Source organism: Cimex lectularius, unplaced genomic scaffold, assembly GCF_000648675.2.
Source record: "Cimex lectularius strain Harlan isolate CLEC.00 unplaced genomic scaffold, Clec_2.1 scaffold66, whole genome shotgun sequence".
In the NCBI taxonomy this organism is placed as follows: Eukaryota; Metazoa; Arthropoda; class Insecta; order Hemiptera; family Cimicidae; genus Cimex; species Cimex lectularius.
The window spans coordinates 1,279,431-1,292,764 of record NW_019392701.1 but is presented as its reverse complement, the minus strand read 5'-3'; the positions used below and the strand labels follow the sequence as shown (position 1 = coordinate 1,292,764).

The window sequence follows — 13,334 nt, the reverse complement described above, 5'->3', positions numbered from 1 at the left end:
TATGGAGAAATGTTTAATTTTTTAACATCTGGTTCCAAGTGTGTATATATTTAATACTAAAAGAACTACTAATACTTAAAAGGATGGGTCCGACTAAGAATACAAATATCAATTTTAACATCTGAATATTCTGAAAATCTAGAAAAATGTGTGAAATTATAAATCCCAGAAAATTTACAGCTTTAGCTTAGCTTTAAAATAAGGTTTTTAAACATTAGTTGTTAGTCAAATAAGATACCCAGTCCTTAATAAAGTTGATTGAAGTGGGTGGATTGTCATTGTGTATAAGTGTAGTTAATAGAATTATTGTTAAAATTATTACACGTGGGGAAGCAGATATAGAAACATTTTGAAGTAGTGACAATAATTCTTATTTTCCCCTAAAATGAAAGACTGATACTGTTATTCCTATCTTCAAGAAAGGCTCCAAGGCCCTCAAATTAATTATTCTGTCAATCTTTTTAAAATGCTTAGAAAAACTAATGGTCAAACAATTATTTATTTGTGACAACTTAAATAAAATTATTCCTCCCACTCAGCACAAATAATAATGTATTGAAAAATAATCCTAAACTTTGTACCCTGGAAATCTAATGTTAACAAACTGTGTTCTTTATGCAACTCAAGGGTAAAAGAATGTATTTTACACTTTGTGGCTGAGTGCTCAATTTTATCAGAATGTCGTCTTTTGCAAATAGGTGTATCCGGCCTTTCTCGTGTTTCATTTATCCAGATTCCGAACGAAAAAAATTGCAAATCCCTTGCATGCTACGCATGCGATGCTTGGTAATTGATTTAACAGTTCAATTGGTGATAACTTTTCAAGGAAAAAGAAAAAATATTTTTAAAAGTTATGTTTTATTAACCCCCTGGCTAAGGATTGTTAATTTCTGTTTATATTCATTTAAATGTTATAATTGTGCCATTACTCAGATGTAACTATTCATTAGGATAGGTAGTATTAATTAGTATTTTTTATTTTATTTATGCTTTTCTCTTTTATTAGCTATTCTTAGTTAACTCCTGACAGACAGATTGTTATGCATGTCATATTGTACTATCTGATTTTTGAATAAAAGGAAAATAAAGAATGTTATAAAAAAATGCACATTTTTCATGCACCAAATAACAAAAGTCATTAAGCCCCTTTTGAAATTACTATATGGTTCCATCAATATGCTATCAGCCCAAATACATCCAATCTATTCTCATAGAATTAATTTAAAAACAATAATTTTTAAACATTCTATAATATTACTGCAAATTAATATATGTACCACTTATATAGAATATTAAATTATGGAAAGAAAGTTAAGAAGAAAATTTAATATTACAAGTGTGTTATTTTCAACTTAATTTTCATAATTCAGCTCACTAAAAAAGTAAAGCTTAACAAGAATTAAAATAATTAAGTACCAATAAATTGATCTACCACTAATAGCCAAAATAACTGCAAAAATACATACTTCATCTGAAAACTTTTGTTTTGGCTCTCTATTTCTGCTGTGGCCTCTCGAATATGATACATCGTTGTTCTTTTCCATAGCCCGGTCCTACAAAAGGTACAACTAAATGTTAATATAGAATGCCTCAAGAAATCTTAACTCACCAAGAAACATTGGTAACTTTAATTTATGATTAATACAACTAATTAATACAATCTGACACAAATGCCTTTCACTTACAAATTGTTTCTCAAATAATTTTGTCTACATTAATTCTCAGCACTGTCATGAAATGTTAAAAAGGAAAGAAAATAAAGGTACATTGATTACAAGACAATTTATTTTTTGCCAGTATGACATTTGTATCATCTGTACATGCTATTTCCAAGTTAGAGTAAAAGCTAATGAAAATTAAAATCAGACATACTTTCACATGTGGGCTATGTATTTCAGCTTTATCTCTGCTCCTACTTCTTGAATTATTTGTGTACTTCCTCTTTAATTTATTCTACAAATGATGAATAATAAATATATTGTAAGACAAGAAATATTAACAAAAAATTATCATAGTATAAATATATTGAGAGATATTCCAGATATCAAAATATATCAGACTAAAGTTTGGCTGTTTTGATTAAATATATTTGATCTACTTGGACTTTTTAATTTTGGCTTTGCATAAAAAGTAAGTCCAGCCTTAGAGCACACTAACAATGATCAATATTACATGCATGAACCAGCAACAATCTAATATTTTTAGATTTACTATTAAAGCACAGAATGTATGTTTTTTAAATTAAACGTAAAAAGCTGAAAAAAATTCTTGTAAGTTTAATGATTTAAATAGTGTGCTGTCTTTATAAAATTCTCATACTTGTAGTAGTAACTTAACTAAAATAAAATATTTAACATGCCATGTACTTACAGCTCTGTACTTATCTCCTAATGGATCTTCCTCCGTGCCAAATGCAGGCAGTAACTGAAAAATAACATAACAGAACATATCGTAATGTCATCAACCATGAATACTGGTATATTTAGACTTGTATTTTATTCACATTTCAAATATAAGTACTTTTGCCTAAGGTTGTTTGATCCAAGTATTACTGATTACTGACTGCATGTACATACATACATGAGTGTACAGAGTTGGGCCTATTACTAATGGCAGTTCAACAGCAATGGCAGGTTTTGTAATTTAAAATTAATTACAATCAGGTCTTGAAAAACACTCATCTCGATGTTGGCTGTCTGGGGTCAGACCTGGGTCTTAACCGTCCAGCCACCGGAGAAGTGCTACAGGGGCCATTCCCACTCTGAAATACATTCTTTCCTATTTACATAATATTCACTCAGTTAAGGTGGTGGAGTACTTTATATTCCTCCACCACCCTTTGCACTTATTCAAGTGACCTAATTGACGGTCAATGGGATGCTCAATATTCTGCCAGAGGCCCTCTCACACTACACATTCACATTAATAAATGCATTCACTCTCAAGACAAACAAGAAACACAAGAAGAAATTTCTATTAATTGTTATATACAGTCAAACAACCCTGTTTCCTTAATCAAAACAGAGGATCCAGATATTTGTTGTTAAGCTCAAGCAAAATTCTCGTATCAGATGCCATTCCTACATGCTCTCTATATAGAGCCAAGGAATCTAAGGAGCTCTATAAAGTGGTAAATGTATGTGCAAATTTGTACTTATAAAAAGGAGCCCCCTACATTAAAATGAACAACCCTTCTGTACATGCTGGACACACTCATATGTGGGTTTTGGCCTAAAATTAAGTGTCTGTGTGTCAACCTTGCATGGCCTATCCCTAGTCAGATGAGGATGACCCTTGTTCTATGAGTCAAATCTTCTGAGAGCCACAGTGGTCTTAATATGAGAGATCCTGTGAAGATCCAGCCCATCGATGATGCCACAAGGAGGCCGGATCATGGTGGTTAAGTTCGGAGATTGGCATGTCCCAGCCTCAGCTGCCTCGTCCACCTTTTTGTTACCTTCCAGAGTTCCCATACAACAACCACCATTTTCCTGAAATGCTCTGGTCTGGCATCTTTCCAACAAGAGTATGTTTGTATATGTACGTGTGTGTGTGTGTGTGTGTTTTGTGTTTATATTTAATAAGTAAATATTCAAGTACCTCTTGATATTTCTGTGGAGCTAATGAACAAGTTTTTTTCTCTGGCGCTAAGTCCTGCTGTTCAAAACCAAAGAATGGAATAGGCTAAAGTAAAAATAAAATCTCATAATGTGTCAATGTAATGAAAAATTCTTAGTAAAACTTACTCCTGAATAAGGAACATAATTTGGTGTTGGTGTTGTTGGTCGTGTTTCCTGTGCATAACCAAATGGTGCCATTACCTGAAAATTACATAAAATAGTTATTTAGATGATTAGTTATTAAATAATTTTACTGATATACTAGCATCATGTAATATTTGTGTAATGTTATATTTTGAAATTACATAACTGTTTTTACAATACTGAAAAGCATTTATTGGTACCATGTGCACACACACTTTCATTTTATTTTTATTTTTCTACAAATGTTTCCCTTTACTATTTTGCAAATAAACAATAATCAGTAAAAATTTTACATAGTTATTTTTTTAAAGTTCTAAAACCATTTCTTACATAGACATTTTCTTCTCTTTGTGGCGAATGACGGCCCAAGAATGTGTCTTGTGGATTTAAACCCTAAAAAAAAAAAACTTTGTTTAATATTTATTGTTCTCTTCTTTCTTTGGTTGTTTGCTTGTTTTAAGATCTTTTTAGGTGTTTTGGTTAATAGTTAAAAAATAATATTTTTTTAAATAATTGTTAAACCTCAGTTTTTCCAAAAATTCCACCTCTTTGGCTTTAAGGCAAAGTGTTATGGATATTAGATCTTCTTGCTGGACTTTGGCATCAGGCAATGAGAAGAAAAGTATGACTTATAGTAGTGATAGTTCTAGCTCTTCAGATTTCACTAATAAATCTGGTAAGCATGAGTGCTCAGCTTCAAAGTTGCAAGTCAAAAATATTATAGAAAATTATATTGTAAATACCAAATTACCACAATTGTATTTTATGCGAAAAAATAAGATTGCATGTCCTTAACTGAATCTAACAGCATTTGTAGTTCTTATGCTGCATGTTTCTCTTCATTGTAAGAGCAAAGTAGTACTAATTTTAGAATTATTTTAGTTTTCAATGTTAGAAGTATTAGCCAATTTTTCACTCATAAATACTCTGGTCTTGAAGAAAACAGCAAATTCAGTTGTTACTGCCAAGCTTTTGACCTATTTGTGGTCATCATAAGGGCCTACATTAATTTCACATTATGAAAAATAATTGTTAAATCAATTGTACAAATATGTTTTTTGTAATGGATATTTATGCTTGTTTGTTATGTTTGCATGTTGTCTGTTTCTATTATAAAGAAATTAATACCCTTACAGTCATCCATTGACCACCGTTATCATTAGAGCAAAGAAACTAACTTACATCACTGAGAGCCAATATATGCAAGAAAAGTGTCAACTCAAAAAGTGGTAGTTTCTTTTTGGGGGGTAGTATAGCTGGATTTTTAAAGTTTTGTGTCTTCACTTAAGTCTTGGACAAAGAAAGACAATATTGATGCATCATGGCAGTTTTGTTGCCAACAACCATAGTGGTATGTACTTAATTCATAAATAAAAAAAAAGTAAACTTCTATTTGTCTCTCCTGTAAAATTTTCTTTTGTTGAGTTGTGTCACTTTTCTTGTGGGTGTGCGATATATGCATTAATGTAAAAAATAGTGTGAACTATTACATTCAATGGACGTCATAATGGTATAAATTGTAATATTTGTTGGAAATATCCCACAATAAAAAATTAATGGCTAAGAATGGCAACAAAAGGATGTGACACTTAGAAATGAATATGTTAAAAGGGGAAAAATAAACAAATTCAACTGTAAATGTTTTAAAGAACGAAGATATTTTAATGGAAGAGATCACATCTGGTTAGTCAATCATGGATGCCTATCCTCAAAATCAGCATTGAACTGTTTCTATCTGTTTTAACCCTTTGTGGGTCCTAGCCTCCTCAATAAGTTTATGCCAGAAGTTCCTATCATTTGCAGCTGCCTTCCGGTTGTAATTCCTAGAATAATATTCACTTTGATGTGTACACGATCAAGCCACTTAACTTTAGGCCTCCAACCTTTTTGCTCATTCCCAGTTGCCCACCCATTTGATCTTTGCTGGCACTTCCCCCTCCTCCATCTTCACAACATGACCAACCCAGCCTCATATGGATAACTTTACTACATTTACGATGTTCACTTCACTGGACAGAGTACATCTTTCATTTGGGTTGTGTGTGGTCCAATTTTGAGAAGCATACATCAGTATCGGGCGGATGAGGATTTCATAGGATGGAAACATTGATTTTTGTATTCCTATAGGTTAAGCTGTTTTTCATATATTTTGAAAGGCCAAAATAGCGCCTATTGGCAGCTATGATTCTCCTGCTAATCTCTTGAGAGATGTTATTAAAGGTGTTAATTTGGGAGCTAAGATAGATAAATTCATTTATTCTGTGGAAGAAGCTAGAGCCCGCCTGCAGTCCATCTCTGAGTGGGCCATTACCACTTCCTACATACGTGTTTGGTCTTCTCCTCATTAATGGTAAAAGCCATGGTTAAGGCTGCTTCCTACAAACCAAGGAAAGCACCCTTTAGTTCTGGGAGTGTGCATGCATTGATGTCTACATCATCCGCATAGGCCAGCAACTGTATGGATTTGGTGTGTATGGTTCTATCCATCATTGTAATTTTTACCAATTTAATGAGCTGTGATGGTTTATTCATTTCTTGCATGGTGGTCTTGTACAGTCTTGAGAGTATGATGCTATCATAAGCACTTTTAAAATCTATAAAAGGTAAAAGGCTAAAAGATAAGAATCAACCGAAGGGAGAAGTTCTGGTTTATTGGGGACCGGTTATTATCCAATCTTTTTGTCGGCCAAGGGGGAGCTTGTTAAAGAGTGAAATGCTTCTATAATTTGAGCACTCCAGTTGATCCCAAATAGCATATATAGCATACATATGATTCATTCCTCCACTGGTGCGGAATAGATTCATTCACCTATATTGATGTAATTAGGTGATAGAGCATTTTATAAAATTACCCTCTGCCATGCTTATATTGAAATGTCCCAGTTACTGTTAAATTAATGTAAAAGCAATTAATTTTTCACCCCCCACCCGTTTTCACAATACATCGTATTGTGGAGTGTCACAGGAGGTAATCCCTGGATCTTGCAAATTGTCCGGTGACTTGAGACCTATATAACTATGGAAAAAGTGTCCACAAGCTTCCAGATTTGTTGATGCTAGTATCTACGATGTAGCATGAAAGGCCATCGTGAGCGGCCAGACCACTCTCTTCTTCGAAATATACTCTTCTAAATCCATCAAACTACTTGCAGACAGTACACTTTCCCTAATGTCGATATCCCACTAAAATTAAATTTCACACCGTTCATGCAGCGTTCTTTCCTTCTTGGAAAAGATAAAACGAAATTAATGGATGTTATTCAATAAATAAAAAAATCAACTCAAAGACACTAGATCTCCATTGAACTGAAGCTAATAGCTTGATTTTAATATGTGATTTTAATATCTTAACAATGTTTTCTCAATCAACAATGAATCTAAACAACCCAAGACTTACATTTTATTAACTAGGCAAAATTTAGAACAAATGCTTATATATTTCTCGTGAAGGGGAATAAAAAAAAGACAACCTCATTCTACAAACATTTATTCCGTTATTTTCACATGTACAGGCCTATTGTAAGAATTAGAAAATAAATATTTCCACGAATCGTGCTGAATAAAATGAAATCTATAGATAAAGTTCAAACGTCAGCAGGAGACTTTACTGCATGACGAACAAACAGCTGAAAGTATGCAACATCCAGGACATCTGCAGGGCTTGTAGACCTTGCAAGCTAAATATTGAATCTCACAGGACTTTTATTCAATAAGCCGAATAATCCAAGCACTGAAGATATAAGAACGGTTTTTATTTAGCTGAAAGTAGGGGCGAGTGTTTTTATAACAAATAACGTGTTAAGTTGTATTAAGTTATAACTCAAGAAACTGTGAGCTGTGAGTGAATCCAAGGATACATCCTATAAAAAAAAAGAATAAGTTTTGCCGGCATTGGATTGTTTTAACCGTTTCTTTCTGTGTGTGCCGACGAGTAAAATGATGTAGTCAAGTCGCCACTAGCGGTAAACACATTTTAAGGCACTTACCATGCTGTAATGATAATTGGCTTCTTGCATCTCCTGTGCAAAAAACTGGTATGGCTGGCCCGGACGATACATATTTTCGGACATTTTCTTTTCTACTTTTAGCTCGGGGAAACCAGCAGCCGCTCAAACAGCATTGGGCTCGAGTGTCGGAACGGGCACTACGATAGACACTTGTTAACACGGATCATTGGCTATGATTTTCTACGTTTGACGAAAAACACAATAACAAAGAAACCGTTGCTAAGTGACATTTCTATCTCTAGATTTAGTTGTTGCGTTTCCACAAAAGATTCCTTGCTTCTTACAATTTGCTCGTTGTATATATATATTATGCAGGGTGGGCGACCAAGACCCGAGGGGTTAAATGACTGGGTAGACTCATACCCCATCCCTAAAAGGTCCGGGACTTGGTCGTCTCACGTGTCCTTCATAAACCTCTTGGACTTGTTCACAAACCCCAAGATTTTGGACCATTTTATCTCGGGGAGTGATTTGGTGATGTCCTCTCCTTCAAAGATTTCAAATCTANCTCAAAAAACACGAACATAAAAAACGCAACCTACGCCAATGTCTACGTGATTATATAATACTTATTATTTAGCAGTTTTCTAAATTATACAGGGTTTAGCGACATCTTTCTCGATATAGTCTGAATGATTTTAATGTTAAACTAAAGTTTGATATAAAACAATCTATTTATTTTTTCATTTTGTATTACATTTATTTGACATTAACAAATACAAATTTTGTATTAAGCAAATATATTCTTATATACTGAAACACAAAAAGTTTCACCCTCTTGTAATATAACTTGATTTTTCTTTAATAATTGTGTCTTGGTCTCAAAAAGTTTAAGAAAAATGTAAATTGCTAAGGAAAATGAAAAAAAGACGGACAGATAAAATTTGTTTTAGGTTTTTAATTAATAGTTCAATATCGCGTATTTCTTCATCTTGCCTTAATTAACATCTCGAAGGCGCCTCGGCATACCTTCTACCAGTCTGGAAATGTCTCTTTGCTGGAGATTAGCCCATCCTTCACGAAGAGTCCTTTCAAGATCATGGAGTGTATCAGAAAATGATGGACTTGTTCTTTTGCGGTTATCCCATAAATGTTCGAGGTTTCAAGTCTGAAGAACGGCCAGGTTAAGACCCTGATGTTATGCTGTTGGAGGTACGCTCGTACTATGCGAGCGACATGTGGACGGGCATTATCGTGCATTAGAATAGGATTGTCGCTGATTTCATCGAGGATAGGCAACGCGTGATGTTTCAATATTTCATTTTCATAGCGAGTGACCGTCAAAGACCCTCCACGAACATCAACCAACGCTGGCGACTCTCCATTGAAATCCCACACCATCACTGAGCTTCGTTGAAAAGGTTGGTTCTGGGAAAAATTACAAGCTTCGTAACTTTTATTTGCCTTCTCCACACTCTTTCACGCCCATCTGGAGATCGTAGAGCAAATCTACATCCATCTGTAAAAAGTACACCAGAACAATCGTCTAAAGACCAATGGCTGTGTTCTTGAGGAAATGGGAGCCGTGCAACTCTGTGTGTTCTGGTCAATTCTGGTCCTCTTACGGGGCAAAAGCTTGACTCCATACTGATTTAATCTACTTCGAGCAGTGCATTCAGAAATTTGAACACAGTGAATTTCCTGGAGCAGAGGAATCGCTTGAACAATAGTACAACAATTAATAGTTCCGCTAATATGTGTGACTCGGAAGAAAGTTGTCGAAAATCGTTGAGGATAAAACAGGTTGTTTACCTTTCTATTCTAATGAATACATCGAAATAAGAGAAAAGGAAATTTCATTATCCTTAAATGAAAGCCCGCAAATCCAACAGAGAATTCCTAAAAACAGAAGCAAACCTTTGTCACATCAATAGCATCCCGAATTTTAAAATCTCTAGAAAAAAAAAAAATTATTACGGATCGGGAACTTTTTCGCGAAGCCTCAACGCCGCAAACCGTAGAATTTAAAACTCCAAAAGGGTTAGAATGCAAAAAGACTCGCGCGAAACACTGGTAAATTCAAAATTATACCTTTAGCTCCATCAATGGCGATGAAACCTGCGCAAAGCCCAACCGACGCAAATTCTAATCCCGACGAACAATTTATTCCTAAATTTGTAAGCTCGGGATCGGAAGGAGAAGAAAACCCGCGGCAACTTAGAAAATTGCAAGAAAAATTTGTCAGGGCATCCAAGCTACATCATTCTCTCTTATATAGAATAAATAAATTACCGCCATTAATATTAAATGATTCTGAATTTATTTTTAATTTCTTGTGGGCATCGTATCCTCTTTTGACTCATTATAAATCGTTAACTTCGGAAATTCTCTTTATTTTAGCTGAAAATAGCCACGGATCCGTAAGCTTCTTTCTGTATAATGCCGCACCAAGAAAAGATATAAACGTTAGATCTTTCCTTTTTAAAAAGATAGTTCCTACTCACAGTAAGTTGTTTTTCACCGATCCGGATTCCGAGCCTTTTAGCTCATCATCAGGTTGAAGGACTTCTACAACCACGTCTCTCGACATGAATCGCCAAAGTGAAAGTGCAAAACTATTGAGCGACTCTATCCTAAATATATGGGTTTATTGGGTACCAAATTTAAAATATATTCCGTAAGTCAGCGCTTAAGGAAATGGAAGGAGCGGTCCTATTCAATTCCTATTGACCAAGGCGTTGAAGCGGCTACTTCACGTTAATTTTTTATCTTCAGACAGTGACTCAGATTCAACCTATCAACCAAGGAAGCACAAACAAAACAAAGGATACCGAAAATTCATGTCGTAGGTCAGAGAACTAATAGAAACCTTTGCCGAACCGATAGATCGAAACCGAGAAAGAAAATATAAAACCGCGATATAAAAATAATTTTGGTAGAAATTTTAACAATAGACAATGCTGGCGACTTTTACCAATAAAATTACGACAGAGGAAATAGGTTTAGCTGAAAGGAATATGAACAGGATTTTGGGAGAAGAAATAGTCAGAGTACTCGTGGAAGGGACAATTGCAATAAGAGACATGTTGATTTTAAACACAGGAGATGTAAAAATAAAAGTCCAAATTTCCACTGCACTGACACACGCGAATCCCCTCAGGCTATTAATAAATTTCACGATCACAGAAAAAACAAAAATATAAATAAATTGAATAAAGACTTTGGTAAAGGAAAATAATTGGTCTCTGACGATTACGAGATGGCTAGAAAACAGACAAGGTTTAAAAAAGATTATAATTCTGATAACTACCAACCGCAAATAAATAGGAGCGAAAGCAGGATTGATCCGCACTATTTTAATAAAATAAAATACCGACCATTTTAATTTCGGAAATCAGCAAAAAAAAGGAGAGACCTCCGACCAATCGCGTCGGAGAAATTAACAGTAAATACACCAAATTCATCTACAACGGAAGAAAATAATAAACATAAACTAAAGCAAAGTAATTGTAAAATATTAATTGGTCAAGTGGACCACGAAATTAGTGAATTTAAGTAATAAATTAAGTAATAAATTAGTAATAAAGTAATAATTTAAAACCATTTATAGCTGTCGTCTATAAGATCAGTTTTAAATATAATAAATTTCAAAAAACAAATAATTCAAAAGGTAAAAATATTGTGCTCTCAAAAAATCATGTAAATTATAACAAAGGGGATGGATTAATTACGACCATTACAAATAACAAAATTGCAGTGAACGCACTGATAAATTCAGGAACAACGAAGTCGTCAATTTCAGAAACCTTTTATCATAGGCTTGTCAACTCAAGAATAGTTAGAAAAAAAAATTGACGACAAATTTAAAATTAGTAACTAAAAGGAGAAAATGTAGAAACCAAAAAGGGAATCGAATTAAAAATTAGAATTGAAGAGTTTTCACCGAAATTTAGGTTTATGGTCATAAAAAATCTTCCGGTCTCAATGATCTTGGGGTATGATTTTCAGAAACAGCGATTTGAATTTATATCTGAAGCAAAATAAAGCAAAATCTTCTTTGGTTTCAATAAAAATCTGACATATCCTCTAAATACCGTCTGTGCCTTTTGTTTTGCCGCTCCTAAGCCATATCTGGCTCTTTGCAGCTTCTTGGCTTGCGCTGCTACTATATAGCTTTTTGGGTTATATGCGGAAGCTTTGATCTTTCTTTTGTCTATCAGAGGGTCGCATCTCTACTCCACCTGGCGAGCTCTTTGTCACAGTTTAGTTTACTGCGTCCGGGATGGGCCTCGTGGAAGCGGCTCGCTCGGGATGTTCAGGTGGAGGAGGTATAGGCTTGTCTGATTTCTCATCTATTGTTTTATTATGTCAGCCATCCTTTGTGTCTCATACGCTTTTCCACATCTTTTGTGTCGCGTTGAATCCCGCCCGAGTGACGATCGCTGTTCTTAAGGCGTCCATAGTCGCCGCTTGCTCATTTATCTCGAAGAGCCAGCGTACTCGGGGAACGATGAGGATTTCACATCTAAGCAAGACATGTTCCGCCGTTTCTTCTTCTCCGCACTCGCACATCGGGCTTGGTTTGAGTCTGAAGGCATGGAGCTTCGCGGTAAAATCTCCATGTCCTGTCACTAGCTGAGACGTGTAATGGTAAATGGCTAGATGCTTCATCTTCAGTCGATTTGCTATGTTGGGGAGGAGTCGATACCCTTAGAAGAATCGTCCCATCCCAGCTGCCATTCCCTCACCATCCACTCATCTGCTTCTTCCGTGCTCGTGGCTGGGATGCGAGGTAGGCGTCCATTCTTTATTTCCCATTTGGCGCATAAGGCTTTTGCTTTTAGATCGATGGGCGGTCGGCCAGCAATGACTTGTAGGGCCATCGTGGATACAGTCCTGTATGCCTGGGTGACAGCGAGCAGGGCTGCGCGCTGAGCTTCCTTTAGCACCGCCCAGTCGTTATCCTCTAAATACGTTACCAATATGAACTGTTTGAATGTACCAAATAACTATAAACGATCAAATAGGAAAAGCCAACGCTAGGAGATATAAACGATCCCCAAAAAATAAGAAAGGCACACATAACGCAACTTAAAGCATGTAATCAACCTAGTATAAATTAAGCTATATTTTAATCCTTAACTGTTTATTAAAAGTTACACAAATCAGTCTCTTTAAAGTTTCATTTTGTTGTTAATTTAATTTATAAAAAAGTACAAAATCATGCCAAAAATTAAAAGTTCACTTCATTTTGATTATTTAAAAAAATAGAAAAAAATGATAACAATAACAAAAATAAAAACAAACAAGAAAATAATAAATTTGACCATTCTAAAATTTAATAATAAAAGCTAATTTTAAAAGCTATAAAACAGGATTTTTTTGTATAAACCAATACCAGGTCTGCCACTCCATGTTCCAAATGCCATCCTCTTGATCAAAACTTACTACTTCGATGAACAGACGACATAGACATATGATTCCAAATCATAGCAAGAATTCAGTCCTAATGGACTTTACTACGTTTGAATGGAATTGCACTTTATGGCTTCTTCCTTTGATCAACCAGAAAAGTGGTGTAGCCTCAAGACTGCCTCACATCATCGAAGAAAATGGTTCAAGT

At 34.8% G+C, this 13,334-nt stretch overlaps 1 protein-coding gene across 1 annotated transcript in view; it reads right to left on the bottom strand.

Annotated features, from left to right (window-relative positions):
* Positions 1-7,975, bottom strand: part of LOC106668874 (uncharacterized protein DDB_G0289917-like) — a 43,163-nt gene extending 35,188 nt beyond the window's left edge. The window contains exons 1-7 of the mRNA XM_024226153.1: positions 7,751-7,975; positions 4,095-4,157; positions 3,747-3,821; positions 3,601-3,684; positions 2,371-2,424; positions 1,873-1,953; positions 1,467-1,553 (exon numbers count right to left, since the gene is read on the bottom strand). Of these exons, the coding sequence (XP_024081921.1) occupies positions 1,467-1,553; positions 1,873-1,953; positions 2,371-2,424; positions 3,601-3,684; positions 3,747-3,821; positions 4,095-4,157; positions 7,751-7,834 (528 nt within the window). The 5' untranslated portion in view covers positions 7,835-7,975. The remainder of the gene's footprint in view (positions 1-1,466; positions 1,554-1,872; positions 1,954-2,370; positions 2,425-3,600; positions 3,685-3,746; positions 3,822-4,094; positions 4,158-7,750) is intronic.
* Between the last annotated feature and the right edge of the window lie 5,359 nt (positions 7,976-13,334).